This window comes from Lissotriton vulgaris, chromosome 5, assembly GCF_964263255.1.
Source record: "Lissotriton vulgaris chromosome 5, aLisVul1.2, whole genome shotgun sequence".
Lineage (NCBI taxonomy): Eukaryota > Metazoa > Chordata > Amphibia > Caudata > Salamandridae > Lissotriton > Lissotriton vulgaris.
The window spans coordinates 728,937,674-728,965,174 of record NC_141693.1 but is presented as its reverse complement, the minus strand read 5'-3'; the positions used below and the strand labels follow the sequence as shown (position 1 = coordinate 728,965,174).

The following is a 27,501-nucleotide window of genomic DNA, read 5'->3' as shown; positions in this document are numbered from 1 at the left end:
CTCTCAGCCTGTGATTGTACCACGTACATAGGGGAGCTAGTTCGGGACATAGCCGTCTGCCTTGCTATGCTGTCTGCAAAGGCATTTCCTTGGCCCACTTTATCCGTAATCTTCTTATGGGCACTGCACTTCACTATCGCTACTTTTTTAGGACTGAGCAACGCATTCAGGACATCACGCACTAGCTCTCCGTGCATAATGTGCTCCCCGTGTGACGTCAGGAACCCGCGTTCTCTCCAGAGAAGCCCGAAGTCATGGGCCACTCCAAAGGCATACCGGCTGTCCGTGTATATGTTCACACATAGGCCAGCACTCAATTCGCAGGCTCTTGTTAAAGCTATCAGCTCTGCTGCCTGAGCCGATTTTTGTGGTATTCTAGCTGTTTCGACCACCGTCTTAAGAGTCGTGATCGCATATGCTGCGGAAGTCGTACCATCTGGCAGCCTCAAACACGATCCATCAACCCACAGTTCCCCATCCACATCAGGAAGTGGCACATCCTGTAAGTCAACACGACCCTTTGTCTGTTCCTCAGTCAGGAAAACACAGTCGTGATGTTTTTCTTCCTGACCCTCCTCGGCCGGATAGGGCAATAAAGTCGCGGGGTTCAAAGTAGCGCATCTTTTCAATGTTATGTGTGGCGCTAAGAGTGTCAGCTCGTATCCTGTAAGTCGTGCACTCGTGAGGTATTGGGTCTTTGTTTGGTTTAACAGGGCATCTACTGCATGAGGAACTAACACCAACAATTTGTGTGATAACACTATGCCCTCACTCTGTCGTATGGCTACTGCTGTTGCCGCTACTGCTCGAAAACACCCAGGCAGCCCTCGTGCTACAGGATCCAAAATGGCAGAGAAGTATGCACATGGTCTCTGCTTATCCCCGTGTAACTGCACTAGCACTGACAACGCACACCCATCATTCTCGTGCACGTATAATGTGAAAAGTTTCGTGTAGTCTGGTGTTCCTAACACGGGTGCGGAACAAAGGGCCTGTCTCAACTGTTCAAAAGCTTTCTGACATTCATCTGTCCACTCAAGAGGCATCGGTGTAGCTTTGGACAGTAATGCTAGCAAAGGTTTTATGATATGTGAAAAACCCATGATCCATTGTCTACAAAAGGATGTCAACCCTATAAAGGCACGCACATCTCTCTGCGTGCGGGGGACTGGTGTATCTAAAATTGCTTGAATTCGATCAGATGTTAATGCCCGCCCCTCCTTAGACAACAGATGACCGAGGTAGGTCACCTGGGGTCTACAGTATTGAAGCTTTTTCTTGGAAACCTTGTGATTATGTTGTGCCAAAAAGGAAAGTAATGCAAGTGTACTCTGTTCACATTGTGCATAGGAGTCGGCGGCAAGCAAAAGGTCATCCACATACTGGATGAGCGCAACGCCAGACTGCAATTTAAAGGAATCTAGTTGTCGTTTCAAAGCCTGGCTGTAGATGCTAGGGCTTTCAGTATATCCTTGGGGAACACGACAAAATCTATACGATTTATTATTGAGCGTAAAACCAAACAGATATCTACTATCTGGGTGAACAGGAATGGAAAAGAACGCATTCTTTAAGTCAATAACGCTAAAAGTGGCGGCCGTCGGTGGAACCAAAGTAAGTAAAGTCGCGATATCGGACACCACTGGGTATTGGGGAATGACAATTTTATTTATTTCACGCAAATCAATAATAAACCGATAGATCTTGCCATCCGAGTCTCTCTTAAGAATCGGTAGAATAGGGCTGTTACAGACATTATAAGGGACCTCCTCCACCACCCCTGCAGAAATCAAATCCTGCACAATATGTGTCAATGCAATTTCACCTTCCTTCGAGATCTTATACTGTGGTACTCGTGGTAGAGGGGCCCCCTCCTTAACAGTAATGTGTATTGGTGGAATGCGCATCTCTCCCACATCCGTATCTGATGTCGCCCACAACGTGTGCGGCAGAGAGGCCAAAGCAGGAATATCGAAAATGGCATAAAATCTGTCAGGGTCAGGGCAATCATCAGGGTCAGGGTAGTTGTCGTTCAGGATAACCCGCACTCCCTCTGGAGCGCAGCGTATCGTCGCTCGGAAATATTTAAGCAAATCAATGCCCAGGATATTGTCTGGGGTATGAGGTGATAACAAAAATTGCCCAAAACTAAAGTATTTGTCAATGCATAGTGCAAGGGGCTTGGACAATGGGCTGGGGGAGGGTGTGCCATCAAACCCTACACACGTAATCATTTCGCCAGACAGGGGAGCCCTCGGAACCAAGTTTTTCGACAGCGCGCTACGAGTAGCTCCGGTGTCGACTAGAAATTGATCAGTAGAACCCAAAATACCCGCTGTTACATATGGACCTTGCTGATCTACTGGCACTTCAACTGATTCCTTACCCCATCCTACGCAATCCTATGCATGCACATAATCCTGATGTTCCACATTCTCTCCTTCCGAAATCTGATATTGATTCCGTCTATCAAACGTATTTCGTTCGTCCTGGCCACGGCCCCTCTCCTCAACCTGTCTACGATCACCTCCGCCACCTCTCGTTCCAGTATAACCTCCTCTTGACCTTCCACTGCCTCGACCACGCTGACTACGCTGTTCACGAAGTACCGGACAATCTTCGGCCCAATGCCCAAACTCCTTACAATAAGCACACTGATCCTCCGCAATATCCGTACGACCATACGATGCGTTTCCTCCACCTCGTCTACCTCTATCATTCCCTCTACCCTGTGTTCCCCGAACCTGTGCCAACATCACCTTCGTTTTCAATTCCTTCGTCTTTTTCTCTACACTTTCTTTAGCCTCCACTTCCTGCCGCTCATAGTACTGAGCCATAGTTAACAAGGACGCAGGGGTCGCCGTGGCCCAGGAACTTTCACTCGACTTCAATCGCTTTGCGATCTCTGGTAGGAGATTAGCCACATACTTATCTACAAACAAATGCCGACCCGTATCATCTGTTAAAGATTGACCACTGTAATCATGAAATGCCTCCTCGAAGCGCGTAAAGAAATCTGAAACCGTTTCATCGGGTTTCTGTTTGCACGAGGTTAACATGGTCCAATCAATCTTTTTGGAGGGAACAAGCGTTTTCAATTTATGCAAGATAGCTGCTGGGAGATCTAGTATTAGCTGACAAGGCTTACATGCTGGTTCCCTATCTAATTCTGCAGCATTTATTTCTTTCCATGTCCCCCCTAAAATCGTTTCATCATTAGTTTTACGAATTTGCCTCCACATATCGGGTGGTAGAATTAGCCCAAAAAACAAATCTATGTCTACAAGAGTCATCACACAAGACGATATAGCCCCCTCCACCCCTTCATAAAATGCCGCCGGATTCTTCCGAAGATCAGGTAAAGAATTTTTCAATGCCATGACATCTGCTCTATTCCATGGCGTATATACCCAATTATACACAAAATACCCTTTCGCATCCTTCGACAACTTATCATCATCCGTACCTTCCCCTTTTGGTGGAACATACAAAGGCGCAGCTTCACGCATAGGCATAACATGCAACGCAGAACTCTTATCTGAACCACGGAGAGAACACTCTTTAGCCTGCCCATCATGCTCCAATTCAGACTCCTTTTGTTTCCTTTTCCGCTCCTCCCGCAATCGAGTTGTCTCATCCCGCAGCTTGATCAATTGCGCAAACAGGTCATCAACATCTGAAAGATCAAAATCACCTTTAGTCAAGTTTTCACGATATACTGACAACACTTTGGGCTCTAACGTATCAGAAAGGTCACGATATGCGCTCACAACCTCGTCAGCCAAGGAAGACAGAAAATACATCAATTCAAGATCCGTCCACCCTGTTTTTTCTGATATCAATTGATCCTGAGTAACAGTACGCTTATTCACTTTACGAGCCCAACTGCGTAAATGAGCGGACCTATCGGCAGTAAACCTGAGAGCAGATACGCCCTTCTTGCCCGACTTATCCTGTCCGTCATCATCAGAATCCACAGCTGGAGCCGTCGGCGTAACGTACGGAGGCGGTGACCGATCTAACAAAGAAAAATCATCAATTTCATTATTAAGGACAGGATAAAGCGGTCGGCGAATAGGAAATTGACCAGTCGTTTGCAAATTACGTTCCCGTTCCTCCCTTTCTTTCTTCTCCTGAGCCTCCTTTTCCTCAAGCTGTAAAGCCTTATCCCGAGCAGCCTTGCGCTGCTCTTTGTCCGCCAAGGCAACCTCACGCTTCATTTGCTCACGCGCCGCTTTCTCCCACATTCGCACGCAATCAAACATGTTTTGTCTAGACCTGCGTTGAAACATACATTGCTCTACAAATTGGATTTTACTCAAATCGTACGACCCGTGTAGGGGCCATTGCAATTCAGGATCGGCCTTGGTGTACTTATGCCATAATTTACTGTACATAATGGGTGGAAGGCCGAATTTGATATACATGTCCCTATTTGGTGTTCCCTCTGGGGGAGCCGGCTGTGATTCCGCTAACCTAATTGAGGTACCTTCTCCAAAACAACACATTCCTCGGAGTGTGCTGAAAACAGGCATGTTCAAAAAGTATCACGAAAGCGTGACACCAGACAAAAATGGCACTTACAGTTCTCCACACGATTGTGCCGCTCAAAGGGAAAAAAACAAAGTTAGAGAAACATCTCTACATGCCTGCCTATGTGAAGTGCACTACACATATAAGTTCAAAGATCACAAATTCACAATGTTAGCTAACTCAAATCAAAGTTCCTAGAACTCGGCAAGCGTCCAAAGACTACCTCACCGATCACAAATCACAGAATTTCAGTAAGCGTCCGAAGACTACCTTACCGAACACAAATCGCAGAACTTCAGTAAGCGTCCGAAGACTACCTTACCGAACACAAAGCTTACCAAATTCTCAAATGTCCAGGTTCCAACTGCCAAGGTCTTATAAGCCAAATCAGCCAAACGGCACTTTCGCAGCGATGCAGACACTTCAAAGACTCAGTCGGAGACCGGCGCCACCTGGAAGGTCAGATCGGAAGGAAAGGAAAAAACACCGTGGCAGCCAAGACTCGGGTCACTCGTGGCAGCGCGCGCCCATGGCGGGTTTCCAAGCCTTCGTCACGACCTCTCCTTCGGGCATCCGAGTCGCCGATGAGTCCCTTCGTGGTCGCCAATTGAAGTATTTCGGGGTTCCCAAGGCCTACACGCTCCAGAGATTACCCACTTACACACAAGAACTGTTGGCACGGAAACTGTAAAAGGCAAAGAACAAGTTTATTAAGACCCCATGGGGTGGTGGTACACTCAAACAGCACCCTTCGGTAATGCAAGAGGTATCACACCGAACACCGGTGTGACCCCGTTTATATACGATTTTGGGGCAATAAAAGATAGGCGGCACAAGTAAAGACACAGTTTTAGAGACATATATGGTCATCTTTTGGAATACTGCCAGCTCATTGGAGGGTTTCAAACCCACTGGTCAGTTAGCGGCACATTCCTGAAGGTTTACGGGTCAGTGGGAACTGCGCATGTGTGGCTTGACCAGTGCTAAAAATAGCCTGTTGCTGGGCAGACAAGAGTGGTCAGCGGAACGGACAAAGGACTAAAGGGCACGTCGGCCACGAGGCCGCTCATGATCTAAGATGGCCGCTGCAACATTCAAAATGGCGTTATCGTATATAGCCAAGTTAAGGAGGACAACGTGTAGGTTCAGCTAATCGCTAATCCGAACGGGCCAATTACGACACGCTCTTACATCATTTTGGAATTGTCTCGCTTTGCGACCCTATTTACAATGTCCACGGAGGTGCACAATAGTGATTACGTATAGCGGTAGCAACAGTGAAGTTGTCCTCGATGTTTACCTCTCTAAGATGGCCGACGCGTATTTCCTGGTCCTACTACTCTGTCAATAATGGTCACGCGGGCGCGAGATAGAGGAGGATACAATGCAGTCCCATTTGGATGTTAGTTGATTACGGATATAAATTAGGCTCAGACATTCTTGATAATCTTCCGTGGTGGAGTGAGCTACACGAACGGCCAGAATCTTCGTAGTGAGAGGTGAGTCAATGCAAGCTGTAGTAGCTACGTTAGCGGCTCGTTGAGACTTGAAAAGTGCTTAAAATAGATGCGCTTGCTTTTTTAGACTCGAGGTGAAAGGTGTGCCGACTTTTGGTGAGGATGCATTCTCCATAGGTGAGTGTTATCACGTTAGGAGCTTAGAATATTATAACTAGCAAAAACATGAAGTGTTGAAACGCATGGTTTTTATGCTTTGAGCTAAGCGCTCAGTGACATTCTTAGCATCATTATGCTGTAAAGGAGAGACAACATCAAAAGGGTTGACAGGCACGCAGTTATCAGGCGTTTTGAAACAATGTGGCCATGCTTAAAGTTTTGGTTACTAACATACGAATTTCGACTGTGGGTTAACACAGGCAGGGTAGTTTATTGAGTTAACCACGTGCTAAGAACAAGATCATATATCTTAGTCTGAATTACTGTGTCTGAATTTTTCTAGCAGTTTTTTCACGTTGTTAAACCATTCAGGGCAAGGACTTGTTACACTGTTTCATTTATTGTACTATAGATAAAGACATCACTGAGAATCATGTTGCTGCAGTGACTCCTCGTCCAAGTGAAGAAGAAGTTAAACGCACAAAAGTCTGATCCTTTTCAGCACATACCACCCACGTAGAGACCAGTTAGTTATTGGCCAGCGCTCGTAATTACACTAAGTAAGTTGAGGTTGCTTGAATATAATGGAGGTTTGGTCAGTGAGGTCGATTGATCAAAAGTGGTTTATACACACATATGTTGTTGTTTACGCCCTTAGCTCTAAGAATCGAATTAGAGGCTTTCAAGAAGCTGAAGCACCTTCCCATAACTATGAGGTTTTAAACAGTTGAAATGTGAGTACAAAAGTTACCGTTTAAAGTATAGCAGCATCTTTTAATTAGCATGATACTTAACTTAGTGCCTCCCCACACTTATATAACACACAATGTCTTCTTAGCAACATTTATTCTAAAAATCTTTGGATTATAGTTTTTTAACCCAATCAGCATTTGTTAACCCAATCACCATTACTTGTATACGTGATTCTTGACCTGGATAGGACGTCCATAATGCAATTGTTGTATAACTGTCAAGATGTGAATTATAAGTTGGACCTCAGGAACTGCCCCCGCATCTAAACAGTAGTTGAATGTATTTTAAGTTGAAATATATTGATTGTAATTTCAAAACATTTACACATTGTTTTATTTTCGCAGTGCCCCTGAAGAAGGGAATCATCCCGAAATGCATTGGGCTTACTTCTCAACTGTGATTTCTAATGTATCAGAGTATTGCTCAGCAGAACAATTATTGTGTTAACTTTACTTTGTTGCTATTTAGTGTTTTTTCTGCAAAAAAATGTTTAGCATTTGTTAAAACGTCTGACGGACTTGTCGGAACAAATGAGATTTATATGCGAATGATCATAAAAAAATATATGGTTTTTGAAGAAATAATCTTGTTTTCTCTATTTCTGATTAATTAAATCAACAAGGTTTCAATTGCTACGATGGTTATACTTTAATACTATGTAGTGCGCTTGGTAAACTAGTGGAGTTTTCCACCAGAGGTTCTTTTGTTACTTTTAGGTTGGCTACCTTTCAACCAAGAAGCACACTAACATTACCTGAACATTGTATGAATTTGAGTAAAAATGTACTAAATAAGGGAGTGCGCAGATAAGAATTTTTTTTTCTTGTCTTTGGTATAGGTTCTCATAGATTGTACCATTGGTTGGAGATACTTATCCAGCAGTTGACCTATTGGTTCATGGAGACTCCCGCATGTAGAGACTATTGGTCTCATGGGGGGGTCCCATAGATTTTTGTGAATTTTCGGAACCATTCTCAAGGTTGGGCTCTTAGGATTGGTTTTAATAAGGAAGTTCTTGGTTCTCTCATTGATTGTTCCAATCTCATGTGCTTTGTCCAAGATATTCCGAAGCGTTTTCATGTAATCAGTTGTGGGATTATTGTCTCACGGACAAGGTTGCTCACGGACTGATTTAGTATTTCCTGTGCGAATTGGAGATTATGCATTTATTTACTTATTACTTTTCCTTTTGCATATTATTCCTTGCTTTGTTTACCCTGTTATTTTTGACTATTAAGTATCTAGTCTCTTGGTTTCACTGATTACAATGTATTTAATTATTTCTCCCTACTCAACACAGTATGTCACACATACCAGTCAGGCTACCCAGACTCGAACCCATTATTCTAGTCGTGTTCCTTTAACTCACTTTGAACTGATATTCACGTTTTCCGGTCCCTTTAAATTCAGAGTGAGTCTTTTTTTCACTTCTGAAACATCACGTGATTGAGCCTTTTTGAATCTTACGAAACGCGGTCCGAGGAGCCACCGCCCAGACCAGCGTATACGATCGGAGCAACCCGCCATTTACCGACAGGTCAGTTACTTTTCGCTAGCACCTGGATACTTATCACAGGCGCTAACCTTTCCCATTATCTGTTAATCTAACACGCCCTTTACTACCTTTTACCCACAGAACTAAGCGACACGACAAACGCAATACACGTAAGAATGGTCCAACATAGTTTATTTTCTCACAGGATTGTGGTTCTATTAAGGTGAACCTATTAAACGACACCCAAACTCACCATACCCCATCGACCTGCACAAACCGACCCTTCCCTGACTTAGCTAGTACTTTCACCATATGTTTGACAAACTGTTTTATTGTTGTTTTCTTATGTTTTGATTGTAGTGTCCATTCCCTGATGAAGGGGTGCACGATAACCCCGAAATGCATTGGATGTGTATAAAGGATTGTGTCATGTGGTGAAGATGAACAATATTATTGAACCAATGTGAAGTTAAATCAAGGAAACTTTGATGAATAAATAACTCATTTAAACTACCACCAAAGCAGCGTGAATCCTCTGTGTTCCATAGAGGAAATATAGTGTGCATACAAGGATGGGACCAGTGGTCCACTGGCCCCACAAACTCACTGTACTATAGTTTGGGTACTCACAGTGCTAAAGAAAACAAACACCGCAGGCCATGTTAAAAAAAAAATACACAGATGTCTTCAGTGGCGGCTGGCAGGGAATGGGTGCAGGGGGCAAAATATACATTTTTAAACAAAACACTTACCTTCTCATGCCGCGACCTCCTCCGTCAATGCAGCGTTGTGATTGGTCGAATGCCGAAATTCGGTGCTCAGACGGGGAAAGGGAACCTGTGCATGTTCCTCACCCAGGCTATAATGCAACCAGGGTGGGGAACATGCAAAGTGCGCATGATTGTTTGGCTGGGCCGAGACGTATGGCCGACCAAGCAGTGGTGCGCACATGGGGGCTGATTACGATGTAGGGCGGATGGCAATCCGCCCTACATTTCCCTCCGCCCGCCACCCATTTACCCCCTGCCATATTAGTATGGTGGGGGACACCCCGGCGGACGGAAAGACAGTCTGCCGGTTTTCCACCAGTCGACTTGTCGACCGGGAGGAAAAAGATCACAATATGGTGGCGGTGTCTGTGAGACACCACTATCCATATTATGATGAGTGCGGTAATGAGCCTTTCCATGGTGACGTTGCCGCCATGGAGAGGCTCACGGTCTTTGCTGTTGGGGGCCCGTAGCAGGCCCCCATGGTGTTGGGGGGTGCACTTGGGGGTACCTATGGTACCCCCCCTCATTGCCATGCACTACGTGCCAGGCACCATGTGGTGCCTGCCATGTAGTGCAAGAGAATGCAGTGCACAGTCCATTTACACTGCGAGTTGGTCTGCAGCCAGCAGATCTACCCACAATGTAGAGGGGCCCGGATGCGCCCGACAGTGTGGCGGGCACATCCTAATTTAAATGGCGGGACCACTGCAACTTTGGCAGGCGGTCCCTGGCTCCCCTACGGTGGCGGGAGGGAATGGACTCCTTAGTGTGCATAGTCCGCTCCTCCTCCCTGAGCCACCAGCCCAGCCCCGCCCTAACCCGGCCCCACAGCAATGAAAAATAAAATGATAATAACCTTGTTATTATAATTGTATTTTTCCCTTTTCCACAGATCTTACAGCGGAGGAGCCAACCCTGGATGTCAAGCAATTTTGTGCTGGTTTGAGTGCAGTTTTTAACTTTGATTTTACACCATCAGACCAATGGAAAATCAACATTTGTCGAACTGACCAACACAAAAGTGATATTCTACACTACTTGGCTAGCACATGTATCGTTTTGTAAACCGTATTCATTTATGATGCAAAATTATGCAAGCACTTCTCCAAATTTTTGCTTTTTCGATTTGGCCCCATTTATCTTAAAAAGCACTATTGTTGATTTTACATAACTATTGATATGTATAACATAATATCTTAAATTGAATATGCTCCTAAGTTCACAACCACCAGGAAGTCACAGGACATGTGATAAAAGGGAGACCGTGAAAATGTACTGTTGTAGAAAAATTAAAGTACCAGCTCTGGTGTAGAGTTCTCAAATTATATCAAATACTGATGCTTAGTTTCATGACTATTGTGGTAACCAGTGATAAAGACACATATTGTCTCTCCTCCATTCTATAATATAGAAATGGACACAGACTGGGTAATTTATCAAGGGAGGCCGAAATCAAACGAGGGGGTCAAAGCTGTCATGTTTAATATTGCACGTCTGAGAGACACGTTACAATACAAGCCCATTTCAATGATGGGGTGTTCTTCAAGGAGATATTGTGAATATTGGATTAATTGTAGTTATGCCATTTACCGTGTCATCTCCAAAAAAAGACAGGTGACTCTTCAAAGTGCACAACATATGGGAGTCAGAATGGCAACGGGACCTAAGCGACCTGACCTTTTTTGAGATGCAAGGAGGGCTTTTTGAGTCTCCCATGTAGAGTCAATAAATTAAAGCTAAAACCCTTTTCTTTTCTGTAAATTACTCTGAGTTATTGAACCTAAACACCTGAATAACCAAATAAATCCATACCCCCTTAGCTGGAATCATGGTAGATTAATTCAAGTTTAGTACTGCCCAAGGTCAAAGACTAGGACATCTGGGTGCCTAATGGTTGCATGACCTATCATTTTTAGTACATCTAGAAAAAAAAATATCAACACATTCAAATGTGCTAACTTTATGCGCTTATAGACAATCTCTTTGTCTTAGGTAACTTACAAATGTTCCAAATCATAATACTACACATAATAATTATAATAAAGCAGACCTACCCCTCCACAATAGATTTCAAAAGCACCTGTCAAGCTGGGAAGTGTTTTAACCCTTATGACAGAGATTTCAGAAGTGATTAGAACAGTGGTTAATTTGTAAAACGACATAAGGGCAGGGGCTCTCGTGGGGAGGCAGCTTGCACCAGCCCATTTCTCCTGTTATCGCTGGTTAAAACAGAACCAACTACTAACCATGAAAGTGGGGAAAGGATATGTTGTAATGTCCAGAGATGAGGAACCAGGTTCGAATCTCAGCGTCGGCTCAACAATCTGTGATTCTCAGCAAATCACTCGATCTCCCCGTGCCAAAATAAATGTGTCATTAACTGGTGCTCATGAAAAGCGCCGGTGTTAATAATTAAGTGCTGGTGCTGCGAACCTGATACCACCCGCTCAAAATAAACACTGGATTAGAATCTGAGAAATCTTACAAGGCACTTTTTCAGCATCTAGGGTCAAATGTAGAAAACATTATTGTGGTCGCAAATGTTGAAATTCGGAGTTTGCAAGCTGAAAAATGCTTTTTTGCAATGTGCCAAACCCATTTTTGGAGTCGGTAACTTTTCTGACTCATAAAATGGGTTTAGAAATTTATAAGGCATGGATTTTTGGCCTGTTGTATGTGTGCATTCTATACAGGTATTCCTATGCATTTGGATCAATGGTTTAGTACCAAAATAGTAGTCTTAAAGCATTGAAGAGTTACTGACCCCCAAGTTGGGGTGGTAATCAGCGGCCAATTTGGTAAAAGGATAAGTGAGGCGCACAAAGATTTTCTCAAAGCCCACAAACAACACAGAAGAATGTCAGGATTTCCGAATACCAAGGATGCATCATTTGGATTCCCCTCTTGCCTCATTTTTCCACCTACAGACACTCCATGCTCCCTTATTTCGCTTTTGCAGATTCTTGTTCATCCTTGCCCTTGCCATTTCTGACTGTCCCTCCCCCTTTTCCCTGTTTGTGTTCTTCCCTCTCTTGAACTGGGCTTAAGCCTAATGAGTAAAAAAAGTAAGCACCAGTCTCCAAACAGGATGTTCGTGTGGGCCCCACCAACAACCATCAGCTCAGATTAAGCACTGGTGTCAACCAATTCGCAATGTGAATGTTAATAAAAAGTTTGGCTAGTAGGCAATAGTCCATCAGACCACTGCCAATCTCAAACAAACTTTGAAAAAAGTAAACTTTTCTTTTTAAACATAGTCCCATAACTAAGGAAAGCAAACTGCATTTAAAACAAAAAAAGTCCACTTTAATAAAAGCATTCCTGTGATGAACTCCAATCTGATTCACAATTTGCAAACTACGGTATGAATAGTTATGAGGTAGGTCGGATTGCAGCCCTCTCCAAATCTGAATTTTATGAACTAATGTATTAATAAATAGGCTGGTTCAAAAATAATGTATTGTTCTTAAAAATAGTAGTTGCTGATTAAGACCAGTAAATAGCACGTGGCCCTTAGTCCTAATTAAAATTATTCAACTACTTGTGTGGCGTGGGTGTTGGCATTTGTACATATTGCAGCATTAAACAACACAAGAAATAAAAGCTCATCTTCAGCTGCAAACTATCTGTCATTTGATCTCAGATTCCTCCGAAATTGTCAGCAAATACCATGCAGCAGCAAATGTCACTCGCTTGCCCAACATGCGACAATCTGTTTACTTCGAAATTTTTCTCTCAACATTAATCTGGACTTGTCTCCCACTCACTGAAAACACGTCACTATCCTCACCTCAAAATATTGTTCGTCTTTCAGCAACATATTAAGCACTTTCAATGAGCGTGACACTTTGCTTGCTCTGATATATCAGTTTGTTTACTATCTCCGGTCACGTTTACATTATTTATGCTCACGCACAGCCTGGAAGTGACTGATGGCAGCTGGGTTCTCATCTCCAACCCTATACTGTCGAGATGTTTCCGTTTTCTGCCCGCCTTTGCCCACTGCTGTTTGGACACTCGCCTCCTTCTACATGACACCAGGGTTGATTGAATGATGTCAGGGGTGGACTTAGGATTGATCGTAGTGGGCTACTGCCCAGAAGGCAGGATTAAACATTTTAGGACTAGTCCTCATTATTAACATCTTCAAAGAGAAACCTGTTTTTAAAGCGGCTTTCACTGGGCAGCCCCTATGCCACAGCTCCCTCAAGAGTATCAAATGTTGATGCATCACAGTTACTTCACTCGTCACTTATTTACACAGTATGTCGGACCGCTCAAGGCAGTACATACCCTTTCCTTTATGATATTTTTGATAATCATCTATGTTGTTTTACAGCCAGAGGTTGAATCTTGAAGAAAAAAAACAGTAGTGTATGGAATGCATCTATTGCCGCAGCATTCACTGGATGAGTTTGATATCTTGGGAATGTCAGACGTTGAGCCACATTTGAGGAAACAGACAAATGAGGAAAGATTCTGCAGAAAATGTTGTTCAAGTTTTTTATCCTCCATAATCACACTCAACCAGGCTAACACCTTAAATACATAACAGAGAAAGTGAAACACTTCACTATTTCCATCTCTTGGCCCATTTGAGATGCCACACACAGAGCTTATCTTTTATTTCCCCTGCTGGAGTGCTGATTCTGCTGAAGGGTTTGGTCATATCCATCCGGGCTGATGTTGACGTCAGACACCTGCTCCCCCATGTCACATCTCAGACAAATCGAGTTGCTAATTGTCTTTGAAGTGAGACAATTGAAGGTGTGGACTGGCAGGTTCCAGGCAAAGCACGCACACTCAGGGCCACATGTATCATTATTTCAAATAGCAATTACCTAATTGCGATTCTCTGCAAATCACAATTAGGTAACCGCTATGTGAATGTATGAAACTCCACAAATTTCATTTAGAGTTTCCTAATGGGTCGTAAATCGACCTACCTCATTAATATTAATGAGGCAGGTCGCAATTTGCGACCCATTAGGAATCGCTAACATCACTGTGATGGTGGCCTGCTGGGGTCAGCAGACCATCATGTCTTTGATTGCTTTTAAATAAAGCAATCTTTTTTTTTTAATGCAGCCTATTATCCCTAAAGGAAAATGGGTTACAGTTAAAAAAGAAAAATGAAAAGTTTTCTTTTAAGTTTTTTAAGAGCAGGCAGTGGTCCATGAGACCATTGCCTGCTCTTAAAAAATAACTTTTAAAGAACATTCTCAAAGGGGAAGGGGTCCCTTGGGTACTCCTTCCCGTTTTCAAATTGATTACCACCTGCTTGAAGTAGGTGGCAAAAAGCAACTGTTTTGCAACTATTTTTCACTTGCAAAACATTCCTACATACTGCTGCGATTCAGCATTAGGAAGGGATGCCCTAAGCACGCCCTTTCCTCATACCAAGTCAGTATGTATTCTCAATTCCAAATTGCGATTCGGTAACATGTTACCTCATGGCAAATTTGAATTCGTACATACCAAAAAGCATTTTACTTGTGACCTGTAGGATGCATGATTCATGAGGCCCTGAATGTGTACGGGCTCTGTAGCATATGTCTGAGTGTCAGGAGCACTTGAGGACGCCGTTGTGGGGCCAGCCCAGAATCTGGTTCTTGAGTAAGAGTTGCTTCCAGAACGATAATCAGGACGAAGTCACAACTGATGCCTGAACTGTTGCAAGCTAAGGTCCAGCCTTAGCTGTAATCGTAAAATGGCGAGGTAAAATAATGCATTTATAATCCCCCTTTGATTATTATAATAATATTATCGGTTTACAACCACAAAACAATTTCTATGACTTTTTTGAAAACAGAAATTAATCAGCTTTGAAGGATACTTGGTTAAGCTTTCATCACAGTTGGTCTTGGGGCTTTTACTTTCTAAAATATTTGTAATGAGATCAGTCTGAAATCGCTGGCTAAGAAAACAATCATTTTTTACTGGATTGAGGTCGAGGATAAATTACAGCGGGGTGTGCAAAGTAACTTTTTTTGTGGCTCACCTCTGTGACAATATGAGAGGCACATTTATATCTGCAAAAACATCTACAATCTTTGTGTTCTATAGTGTGGAATTAAACAATATGGGTTTCAAGGAGCTATACTATACAATGTGATAACATGAGTGGAGAAATCGTAGGGTGGGACAATTTCCAGCTGTTAAAAAGTGTTTGCAATAATAGGATTGCTAGTAGGGTGATCGCCACCCGCAAGTTCATTGCGGACAATGAATTCAATGCTGAACGTCCCTGTAATGTCTTATGCATTTTGAGTGTTGTAGGCATGTTGGATCCCATTGAACTAATTAGGCTGACACCACTGCAAACAATGATTTTTATTGGGAAGTGTGGTATAGCAGCCAGTGTCCATGATTACCTGGTGTCAGGTGATCACCCTAGTTACAAGAAGCATCGAGATGAGTAATTTCAGATCTCTGAACAAAGGTGTTTGCAATAACATGGGTAGAAAGAGCAATGTTGAGGATAATTTTCCCTCTCTTCTTTCCCTGTAGGGTGGAGTTAAGGTCCTGATCACAGGGCCCTGGCAGGAAGCGGGTAACAACTACAGCTGCCTGTTTGACCAAATCTCAGTGCCTGCCTCTTTAATACAGCCCGGAGTCCTGCGCTGCTACTGCCCAGGTAAGAAACGACTACCTTTGTGGCTTGGGAACGCAGTTTAGGATACAATGCATTCGGGAATACTAAGAAAATGAAATCATTGACCACCAAAGCTAATGACAAAGTTGTTCTCTAAACTCCCTCCTCGCAGCATGAAGTTCATTTCGACACGTTGTATAAGAAAATTATATTTACATGCCTACACTTATACACAGCAGCGGCCAGTGCAGGTAAGGGCGGTGATGGGGGAATGCCGACAGACGGCGGAATAGGGGCTATTTATTTATTTAATGTGCCTCATTCCGTCGTCTGTAGACATCTCCCTTCACAGTACCTGCCCCGCCCAATGCTTACCTGCACCTGTCGCTGCTGTTTATACCGTTTTCAAGACCTCTTTTTAGAGTTTTGAGTTATGAATTCACTTTTTTTCATGGTTGAAAACTGCATTGTAGAAGCAGCAGTGTTCCACTATACAGACGTACACACACACACACACAGTCACTCTCAGACATTCACTCTCAGGCAGTAATTCTCACTGACATTTTCTCTCAGACACTCACTCTCACTCACTCACTCAGTTTCTCACTCTGTCTCTCTCTTTTTTCGGATAACCTAACCACACATTTCCTGGTACAAGCAATCAAACGTATATCCCATTATAAAATACAGGCTTGTCTTATCTGTTATTGCCCAATCACCAGAGGATGATTCAACCAATGTGAATCTTCAGGATTCAATTCACAGAGCAACAGGAGCACAACTGTGAGGTTCAGAGTGCTTCTCTCAAGTGTGGTGCATCCCTAGTTTCTGAGCCCAAAGTTCTGTTTTCCCAATAGGTACATGTGATCTGGGCGAGGGCGCGACTGTGATTGCAGATGTTAAAGGCTTCAAACCCTTCCTGCCTCATATTCCCTATTTTCACCCCCCCCCCATCATCTCCATTCCGACTACTGAGCTGTGTCCTCAAGATCACACACTCCTGAGGTTCAGAATCATCGATGTAAATAGACAAGCTACTCTACAGTGGCAGAAATAACAGGATAGGTAATGCTTGTCCCAGATTCCTTTTAACGTAATCATCCCTTGGACATCTTGAGAGAAATCTCTTTGTCAACTAGTATACCGGGTGCCTACTTCAATCTTCCTTGCGGGAAGAAATGTAGACATTTCCTAGGCAAGTGACGAAGCTGGAGTCCCCTCTAGCATGCTCTGCCTTTTGCCCTTAATGCATCTTTATTTGTATTATCCTAAAGGTAGGAACCCTAGGCCCCATGGAAGATATGTGTGTTTCTAACTAGAACAATGGCTCACCTGGGTTAAGATGCTACATTTAGCCCTACATGAACTCCCTCGGTGCATGGTGCTTATCTATACATGGAGCACCATCATCAGAGCCATATTACAACAACAAATGCACTGATCTGAGCTGCAGGCATGCCGTCAACCTTGTACTGGTGACAGCGGAGGTCTGAATGACAAGCTGGCGGTTTCCACCCACCAGTGAGTTTTCAGTGCAGCACCCACCCTGCTTTTACCGAAGGGGCAGGTGAAGTGTGTGCACCTTCCTTCAGAGGGATGCCTTTAATGTCCGCGAGTGAAAACAGGGAAGGCTTTGGTCCTGTACTCCCCAGACTGGACCACCCAAATATTGAAATCACAGCAATAGGAAAATCATCTCGCTCCTCTCATGCTGCCGGTTTAAATGAGAGGAGCAAGATGATTTTCCAACTGCTTTCGCATGGCTGAAATGAAAGAAACAGTCAGGATTATTGCAGAAGAAATTCACGGCGATGGGCCCGCAAGGTCTAACTACATTTCACGAGTCTCAAGATCCTGGACCATTTTTAAATCATGATCAAGAGCTTCCACGCACCCATAAAATTTAAGCTTCGATTAAGACTATGAATTAAAGAACAGATAATGGATATCTGTATGCAGCCCAATTGAGAGCCCAAACAAAACCAAGTCCGAGCCCTGAAGAGAATCCTGGAATTGTTGGGGATTTGAAACGCGTGGGCTGTTGAGTGTGGGGAAGGTAGAACAGGATGTGCCATGAGGGGACTGAATAGAAATTATTTCCCCCCTTTATCTAGGCTGTCAACAACCTTAAGTAGGATATGCATCCCCACCCTCCCACAGGCAGGACAGTAGACCTGTGTCTTTGAATGAGAAATTGTCCGCCTTGTGTTTTCAGTGCAAATGCAGGACTGGTTTAATTTCAGGCTGCACAGATAATTTATCGATGCTTGTCTTGTGATCATTGGTTTGCTGTATATTTTTTTGTTACAAAGAACGTTTTCATATCATGTATGTGTTGTATATATTGTCTCACAAAATAAATGGTTCTAAATCATGCTTACATATGTGTTGCAATTGTGTGATTTACTAATGTGGTGTTTCCTTTTAAAAGACATGTTCAATTGATTTATGAATGTATTTTTGAAGTATCAAAACTAAGCAGAATAAATGTTCAAAAACCTCAGAATTAGTGGTCTCAGGTTTATCGCGAATATTTAAAATAATCCTCCCTTGAGACCTTTCTGTGATTTCAATTTAAAGTCCATGATGCCTAGTCCCTCCTCCCCAAAAGGCATCTTTAGGGGCACAATATTTATATGTCAATTGTTATGTATCTCACAATCGAACATCTTGACCTCCTAATAGCCCATGCGTATGCAGTGGTATTTAGTGGGTCGCAAAGACATTCCACATTTGCTTGGTGCCATGTTGCATATGGTGCACTCAGGTAAACCACAAGACAATATCGCAGTTATATGTTCACATAACTACTTTGGCATAGTGGATTATAGAGAGCCTGCAAAGGGATGGTTCTGTGCCTCTACGCCATTTTGCAAACAGATCTCCCATGAGCGCATTGACAAAAGCATAATACTACTCACTTTGATAAGAAATTGAATCTTCAGCCCAATCAACTATTGAACTTTAGTCCACTCACTCTACGTATCTTCTCTGCCTCACAGGACATAAGAGTTGAACTTGTTCAGTGTAACTGCCTTTCCTGAATGAAAAACATTCTAGCTATTAGAAATGAATGTGTCAGTGTCATCCACCACTCTCTGATACAGCCTGGGGATTTGAGTAATTATCTTAGTACAAGATGGGAATTGTTAGGTGATACACTTCTTTTAAACAAACTGAACTAAAGCTCTGGAATACATTGAGTTGTGGAAGAAAACAATATGCTGGAAAAATATGTCTTTTGAGTCCTGAGGCCGAATTACACAAATTGCCCCAGGGACGCAAGAGGTATTTGCACCCACTTTGTGTGCCACTGCGACACAATGGTATCAGGTGGGGCTGGGGCTCCTCCGCAATGGCAGAGGAGTGTTGCCCCACTGGCTCAGCCAGCATTCTAAAAATAAAAAGATACCTTTTTTTTCCGGCTGCTGGCTGAGCGGGGCCGGGCCATGGATGGGGGAAAGTGATGTGCACTATTAACTGTGTATGTCTATTTACCCAGCCGTCTTAGGCCGGCCAAATAGACATGTGCAGTTAGATTTCTCTAACCTGGCTGTATTGTACAGCCAGTTTGGAGAACCAGCACATACTCCCTGTCCTGAGCGGAGCGTCGAAGCAGCTCACTCAGGTCAACCACCACGCTTCTCTCATGCAGCCTGAGAGCAGCACAGGGATTGGATGGGGAATCTGCTGCAGACCGAGTTTCAGCTGGCACGAGGAACCAGAGAAGATCCAAGGCGCTCGGTGTCAGAAGCAGCATGATGTAAGCTTTCTTTTTCTTTTCTTATTTCTCCCCCCTTGCTCCCCCTCTCCCCCATGCTTCCTCCTATACCCTCTGTGCTCACCCCCCCACCTGCCCCACCACTGTCAATATACATCATCCACCACTGTTTGGTATTACAGAAAGGGCCCCAGATGCTTGTGCAGCCCCTTCTGTAATACCGATAGCGCTGACACACATAAAGCACCAGCGCTATCTTCAGGGGGCGTTCCCTGATTTGCAAGGGAGCATGCCCAATGCAAATGAGGGAATCCCTTTGCCTCTGACCCACGCCATTTTTACAGACGTGGACGCAGATGTAAAGAAGCTCTCAGGTGGTGCATTGATGCACCCCCTGAAAGCATCCATTTGGAGGGGGAAAATGGGTCCTATGGATCCCCCAGACATCTCCCTACAGGCGGGTGCAGTTACTGAGTGCAGCCACCAGCAATGGGATCTCTAATCCCCTTTGTAAGTGCAGGCAGGTACCTCCTCCACTGTGAAAACACTGAGTGGCTTCAAAGCAGCCGCTCCATTTTTCACAGGAATGGAGGAGTACATTTATGGTAATATGGCGCATTTTCATTGTTTGCGCTGGGCACACCTTTTAAAAGGTGCGCCCAGTGCAAGCAATGAAAATGCGCCCTTAGAGTAATACTGGCCCTGGAATTCTCTGGATCCTTACCGAAAGGTCAATTAAAAGCCTTCAGTGGGATCTCCCAAGACACCCAGCCTGTCATCAGAAATAGAATGAGCCAATGCAATATAAAAAGATATAAATTGACTTGCATCTCTAAGTCCTGGAGATCCTCATAGACATGAGAGCTAGGAAAGTGATCTTGTTGTGCTTAAAAACATACCGGAGCCCTGATCTCCCTGAGAACAGCAGAGGTGTCACCACCTCCTATCTTCCTTCTCATTATATTGGTATTTTAGCAACAAACAAAAAAATCCGCAAGACCTGTTTTTGTATATGTGTGTGGAATCGGTGACAACTGATTCCCCTGAGTTTTTCCACTTTCGGAGAGGGATTGTTATCTTGCTCTTGTTCCAGCAAACACGAAAATATTATGCAGCTGAAATTGTGTGCAGCCAATTTCTCAGGTTCTCATATGCACTGTAAACATCATTTTTCACACATTAAAAAACATCAACTCAGTTACGGCATCTCAGTTAAGCATTCTGCGTGGAAATGTAGGTTCTACATTTTAATGCAGGCTCAATATAATTGCAAAAACTTGTCAGATGTAACCAATCGGTAAGAAAATTCGATTAAAACAGCTTTGGCTTTTTGGAATTTTCCGTAATACTGGAACTGTTTGTTTTTCTTAAGAAAATCTAAGACACAGGCAGAATGTCTCGAAAACCATACAGTGTATTAAAGTTAGGAGTATCAACCCATGAGGATTACAGGACTACTAACTCAATGTGTGAACATAGATATTTTCAGATCATTTTTGGTCATACACTTCTGAAATCGAAAAGCCTATATCCTGCCCCAAAATGATTTGGAAAGGTTCTTAAAGGCATTTAGGTAGAACATCCAAATAGTCCTGGTCTTCTGATAGGCTAGCTTGTGGACCAATAACACTTAATCATTTTTGACACAGGAATCCTAAAATACCTTCTACTGCCAAGCAGTAAATCAGTATCTAAGAACATGCAAAAAGTTCAAGCTGAGGAAGTGAGCATGCCCGGACTGGCCGTTGCGGGCATCGGGCAATCCCCCGGTGCGCCACAAGGGTGGGGGCCAGTATTGGGCCCCTGGGGGCCGTTTTTGTTACAGGGCTGTTTTTGCAGCATAGCTGCAAAATCGGCCCTGTAACAAAAACGGCCGAAAACCGGCCCCGGCAAAGAGCTCTGTCGGCCCCTGCCCTCCCCAGAGGACAGAGGAGGGGGGGGGGTCGAGCACTTTGCCGTGGCCGGTTTTGGTTCCCAGTCCGGCCCTGGAAGTGAGTAACATGACTTACACATTTTGATGACTAGTGCATCAGGAATCTTTACTCACCCATGACAACGTCAGTGCTATCAGCTCATAAGTATATGCCGAATGAGGTTAGAAATGGAATTTCCATGTGAGGAAATTGTGTACCGTTTTGGTGCCCAGACAGGCACAACATATTGATCCAATGGGATCTGGTTCCCTCGGATACCAAACCCATGAAGAAGAGGCAGTTCCAGTGAGATACTGGAATCAGATATAGACGACGTTCGATACTTTAAGGTATGTCTGAGAAAACTTTTATATTTGCCATGCTCACATCATAGTCTCTGTTTCTTTAATAAATAGTGAGACACCCACAAAAGTTGGTAGACCTACAGAGGGTCTCCAATCCGATAACGTTTTTTGGTCTGATACAGGGTCAGCAACAGATATCTGTGCTTTTTGAAGAGGCCAGATCCCGGGGCACAGTGAGACATTTAAAAAATATAAAACCTTAGATCGCAGGGTTGCCCTCTAAGACCATAAATGCGTTTTTAAAAATAACTGTCCTTAACTCCTACGGTGGAGTATTGTTTTGCGCACTTCCAAATCGGTTGTATGACGGACCCTGCATGCATTTACCACGTATGCCTTTACACCACAGTCAGTACCCAGACTATGACTCTATCACACGTTCCTTTACCATGTCAGTCATTACAACGACTTGCCTCAGGGGGAGTTGGATTTAAGAATAGTATGTATTACTATTACAACTCCAGTTAGTGTATCAGTAGGGAAGGTGTTGGACTTAAAATCCAACACCAGTCCAACATTGCATCCCCTAAAGCAAGTCATTGTAATGACTTGCGTGGCAAAGAAACCCATGCTAACATCGCAGTCAGATACTGACTGCGGTGTAAAGGCACATCATAGTATTGACTGGGTGGTAAATGATGTTTCCTTAATGCATGGCATAAAGATGAAGGTAGTGTTTTTAATATGCCTACACGATTGTAAGCATAGTAATAAGGGTATAATCCTTTTACAGGTCTTTTTCTATGCCCCAGCCCTGTAACCATTGTAAAAATAAGCATTGGCAAAGCCAATAGATCTCCCCAATGCAGAGCTATGTTCTTTGCCAATATTTTTTAGCCTAGTTGCATACTTGCGTGTTTGCTGTTCAGCATGGCTAAAAGTTAGTCTGGTAAAGGAGGGAAGTGTTGTAAAGTGGAGTGAGTATTATGGAGTGGTGTGGAGTGGCTTAGAGTGGTGTAAGTGTAGTGTCATGGAGGGAGTAGAGTGGAGTAGAGTTGAGTGGCGCATAGTGGAGTAAAGTGTCAGAGTCGAGAATAGACCACAGTGTCATGGAGTGATGCAGAGTGGAGTGGCATAGGGTGCATTGGTGTAGAATGCAGTAGAGTTGAGTGGTGCAGAGTAGAGTGGTGCAGAGAGCAGTGGTGTAGACTAGAATAGAGAATAGAGAGGCGTAGCATGCAGTGTCATAGAGCAGCCGTGGTCCATGCATGTAACAGCGGTGGGGCAGTGGGACCGTTTTAGGAGGGATTTGGAGGCACAATGCAGAGGGAAAATTAATTCTTTCTGCAATCCTGATGATGCAGTGAGCAAGGGACTCACATCTGAGTATACCCTTCCATTCTCTTTTCTGAATCGTTTTTGGCCACTATAGGTGTGGGAGGGTATACTCAGACATGAGTCGCTTGCTCACTGCACCATCAGGATTCAAGCAAGCCGGGCCGACGACGGCTGAAATGCCAGAAACCGGTCCCCGGAAGCTTGTTTCCTTACCAGTACAAGAATTGGCTTGGTAGTTTGGTTTGCCCTGTTCCCATCATGCACTGGACAGGAACAGACTAATTTGCATGTAGCCATGTTCTGAGCTGGGATGGGGCAGTGAGCTAAAAAACGGTGATGGATCAAGCCCTGATCTTTGGACTGGGTAAGAGTGGTCTGCTTAATTCAGACACTCTGTTCATCACCACCCCCTTTTCTGAATCGTTTTTGGCCACTATAGGTGTGGCAGGGTATACTCAGACATGAGTCCCTTGCTCACTGCACCATCAGGATTCAAGCAAGCCGGGCCGATGACGGCTGAAATGCCAGAAACCGGTCCCCGAAAGCTTGTTTCCTTCCCAGTACAAGAATTGGCTTGGTAGTTTGGTTTGCCCTGTTCCCATCATGCACTGGACAGGAACAGACTAATTTGCATGTAGCCAGGTTCTGAGCTGGGATGGTGCAGTGAGCTAAAAAACGGTGATGGATCAGGCCCTGATCTTTGGACTGGGTAAGAGTGGTCTGCTTAATTCAGACACTCTGTTCATCACCACCCCCTTTTCTGAATCGGGTAGATTGCAGTGGCATAAAGTGCAGTGGCGTATGAATGGAAAGGTGCAGAGTGGAATAGAATTTCATAGAGTCCAGTGGCATAGAGTAGATTGTTTCAGAGTAGAGCGCAGTACTGTAGAGTGCAGTGGTGCAGATTAGAGTGTTATAGTTTGGATTGGAGTAGAGTTCCGTGACATAGAGTGGAGCGATGGAGATGTTAAGCAATAGGCAGAATTATTTCACAGGGAAGCTTTCTGGATTTCCCCAAGATGTCGTTAGCAAACCGCAGGCTTTGACATAATAAAATGTGTGACCACTGCGCCTTCTGGCCTGGTCACCCCCACGCTCCTGTGCCTGTGCCTGCTCCCGCAGCCCCAGCCACCCGAGGGCCGCCGAGCCCACACCAGCCTCCCGCAGCCCCAAGCCACCCGAGGGCCGCCGAGCCCACACCAGCCTCCCGCAGCCCCAGCCACCCCAGGGCCGCCGAGCCCTCTCCAGCTTTTCCTGCCGCTCTAGCCCATGGCCCCGCCCCCCCGCCAGCCGATTGGCTCTCGCTCCCGCCTCCCCGCAGACCCTCCCGCCCGGCTCCCTTCTTAAGGGGAGCCTGACCAGAACCAGGGAGTGACCACTGCGCCTTCTGGCCTGGTCACCCCCACGCTCCTGTGCCTGTGCCTGATCCTGCAGCCCCAGCGACCTGAGGGCCGCCGAGCCCACACCAGCCTCCCGCAGCCCCAGCCACCCAAGGGCCGCCGAGCCCACACCAGCCTCCTGCAGCCCCAGCCACCCGAGGGCCACCGAGCCCACACCAGCCTCCCGCAGCCCCAGCCACCCCAGGGCCGCCGAGCCCACACCAGCCTCCCGCAGCCCCAGCCACCCCAGGGCCGCCGAGCCCGTTCCAGCTTTTCCCGCCGCCCTAGCCCGTGGCCCTGCCCCCCGCCAGCCGATTGGCTCTCGCTCCCGCCTCCCCGCAGTCCCTTCTTATGACGTCCCCAGAGCGACCACGCAGCGGACGACCCCTGCCCTCACCACGTCTTCAACAAGGCCGACGCTGTCATCGCACCCCACCTGCGGGACATCATCAACACCTCCTTCGACACCACTACCTTCCCGGAGAGCTGGAAGCATGCCGAACTCAGCGCTCTGCTAAAGAAGCCATCAGCCGACCCCACCGACCTCAAGAACTACCGCCCCATTTCGCTGCTCCCGTTTCCTGCAAAAGTCATCGAGAAGACCGTCAACAAGCAGCTGGCCACCTTCCTCGAGACGAACGGATCCCTCGACCTCTCGCAGTCTGGCTTCCGGGCCAACCACAGCACCGAGACCGCCCTGATCGCAGCCACCGATGACATCCGAGCTCTGCTTGACAACGGAGAAACAGCGGCCCTCATCCTCCTAGACCTCTCCACGGCCTTCGACACTGTCTGCCACCGTACACTTGTGCAGCGACTCAGCAACGTCGGAATCCAGGAGAAGGCACTGGAGTGGATCATCTCCTTCCTCGCCGGAAGGACACAGAGAGTCCGCCTCCCCCGTTCAGATCTGAAGCCACCGAAGTCATCTGCGGCGTTCCTCAAGGCTCCTCGCTCAGTCCAACCCTCTTCAACGTGTACATGAGCCCCCTCGCAGACATCGCATGCCAGCACAACCTCAACATCATCTCCTACGCCGACGACACCCAGCTGATTCTCTCCCTCACCAACGACCCCGCCACCACCAGAGCCAACCTCCACGAAGGTATAAAAGAGGTAGCCGAATGGATGAAGAACAGCCGCCTGAAACTGAACTCGGACAAGACGGAAGTCCTCATCCTGGGATCCTCACCCTCCGCTTGGGACGACTCCTGGTGGCCCCCCGCCCTAGGCAGCGCACCCAAACCAACAGACCACTCATGCAACCTGGGCTTCATCCTGGACTCCACCCTCTCCATGACCAGACAAGTCAACGCCGTCTCCTCGTCGTGCTTCAACATACTGCGCATGCTACGAAAGATCTTCCGGTGGATCCCCACCGAGACCAGGAAGACGGTCACCCAGACCCTCGTCACCAGCCGTCTGGACTACGGCAACTCCCTCTACGCCGGAACCACCGCCAAACTCCAGAAAAGACTTCAGCGGATCCAGAACGCCTCAGCACGACTCATCCTGGACATCCCCCGTCGCAGCCACATCTCTGGACACCTGAGAGACCTGCACTGGCTCCCAGTCACCAAGAGAATCACCTTCCAACTCCTCACCCACGCACACAAAGCCCTACACAACCAAGGCCCAGGATACCTCAACAGCCGCCTCAACTTCTACGCTCCCAAACGCCAGCTTCGATCGACCGGCCACGCCCTCGCCACCGTCCCCCGCATCCGAAGAGCCACCACAGGGGAATGGTCCTTCTCCTACCTCGCCGCCAAGACATGGAACTCCCTCCCGACCCACCTCCGCCTGACCCAGGACCACCTTGCCTTCAGGAAGCAACTCAAGACCTGGCTGTTCGAGCAGTAGCGGACCCCCCTCCCCTAGCGCCTTGAGACCCTCTGGGTGAGTAGTGCGCTATATAAATGCCTTGATTAAAATATGTACCAGACAGCAGTGTTTTTCCATGGCAAATCACATGTACTTAAAGGATTTCTGTCTGGTCTATAGCGAATGGGTCAGCTTCTTAGTATCTGTTGCAATGCTTTAAGAGGAATGGAAAAGGTGGAGAGTCTCTAAAATGGGCATGTACAAATTAGCGTAACTCGAATTCTTTCCAAGAGGCGTGGCTAATGCAACCAATGAAATAGGCAAAAACATCAGAACTAGAATTCTGTACTTGACACATCATGTTCCTGAGGAGTAATCTGATGACTCTGTGAGTTTTCTGTTATGTGTACAGACGCATCACACAACTAGCATATGTCTAAAACTAGTTAGCCCTATTGGCTTTGTTTGCAGTATCAGATAAATGGATAACAAAAATGACATTTTTTGAACAATTAAAATTGAAAATGTTTGTATTCTGAAAAGTAAACAATACTAAGGTTTCCATAAGGAGTAGTGTTGTACGAAGTTTCTTAATAAATAGGGGCCCGTAAAAGAATGGCTTCAGAGTCGGTTTTTTATTACTGCTGGATCTGAGACCTAACAGACTACCTCTAACTGAAGCCCTGATCTTTTCAATATGTCTGACGTCATGTAGTTAATCACACATAGCAGATCGTCACCAGTGAGATATTATGATGCAGAGCGCAGAGCTCAGACCAGAAATGGTCCTGACTTTTCAAAATCTGAAAAAATGATCTTGATTGTCGATATGAATTGCCCAAAAGTGACCCTCCTTCCTCAGTACAGTTCACATGTGAACCCAAATGGAATGTTGGCTTTCTGAGATTAGGCAAATGATGTACTCTGTGAGGTCATCAAAATCTCAACTTAGTAATGAATGTACAGAGAAGATGACCACAGATGACTGCTTACATTTAGAGCTTGGCTAAATTAAAATTGCACTCCTGCAATTTGCTTGATTTCAATAATTTCATGTTACGCTTGTTAGGCAAAATTCTTCAAATTATGCCATTATGCCACATCATATATTTATGTGGACAAAAAAGAGGGTATACCTAATATAGTCATTGGGAGCTGGGTGAGAAATGGTACAGATGTAAGGGGTACCAGTGTGGAACCGTTTAGGAAAAAGGGAAGACACAATAAAAGCTTCAAAAGGAAAAAGTAAAGGCAAT

At 45.3% G+C, this 27,501-nt stretch overlaps 1 protein-coding gene across 1 annotated transcript in view; it reads left to right on the top strand.

Moving 5' to 3' along the window:
* LOC147711447 (calmodulin-binding transcription activator 1-like) overlaps positions 1–27,501 on the top strand; it is a 1,194,547-nt gene that overhangs the window by 537,963 nt on the left and 629,083 nt on the right. The window contains exon 5 of the mRNA XM_086919489.1: positions 15,681–15,807. Coding sequence (XP_086775615.1) covers positions 15,681–15,807 — 127 coding nt within the window. The remainder of the gene's footprint in view (positions 1–15,680; positions 15,808–27,501) is intronic.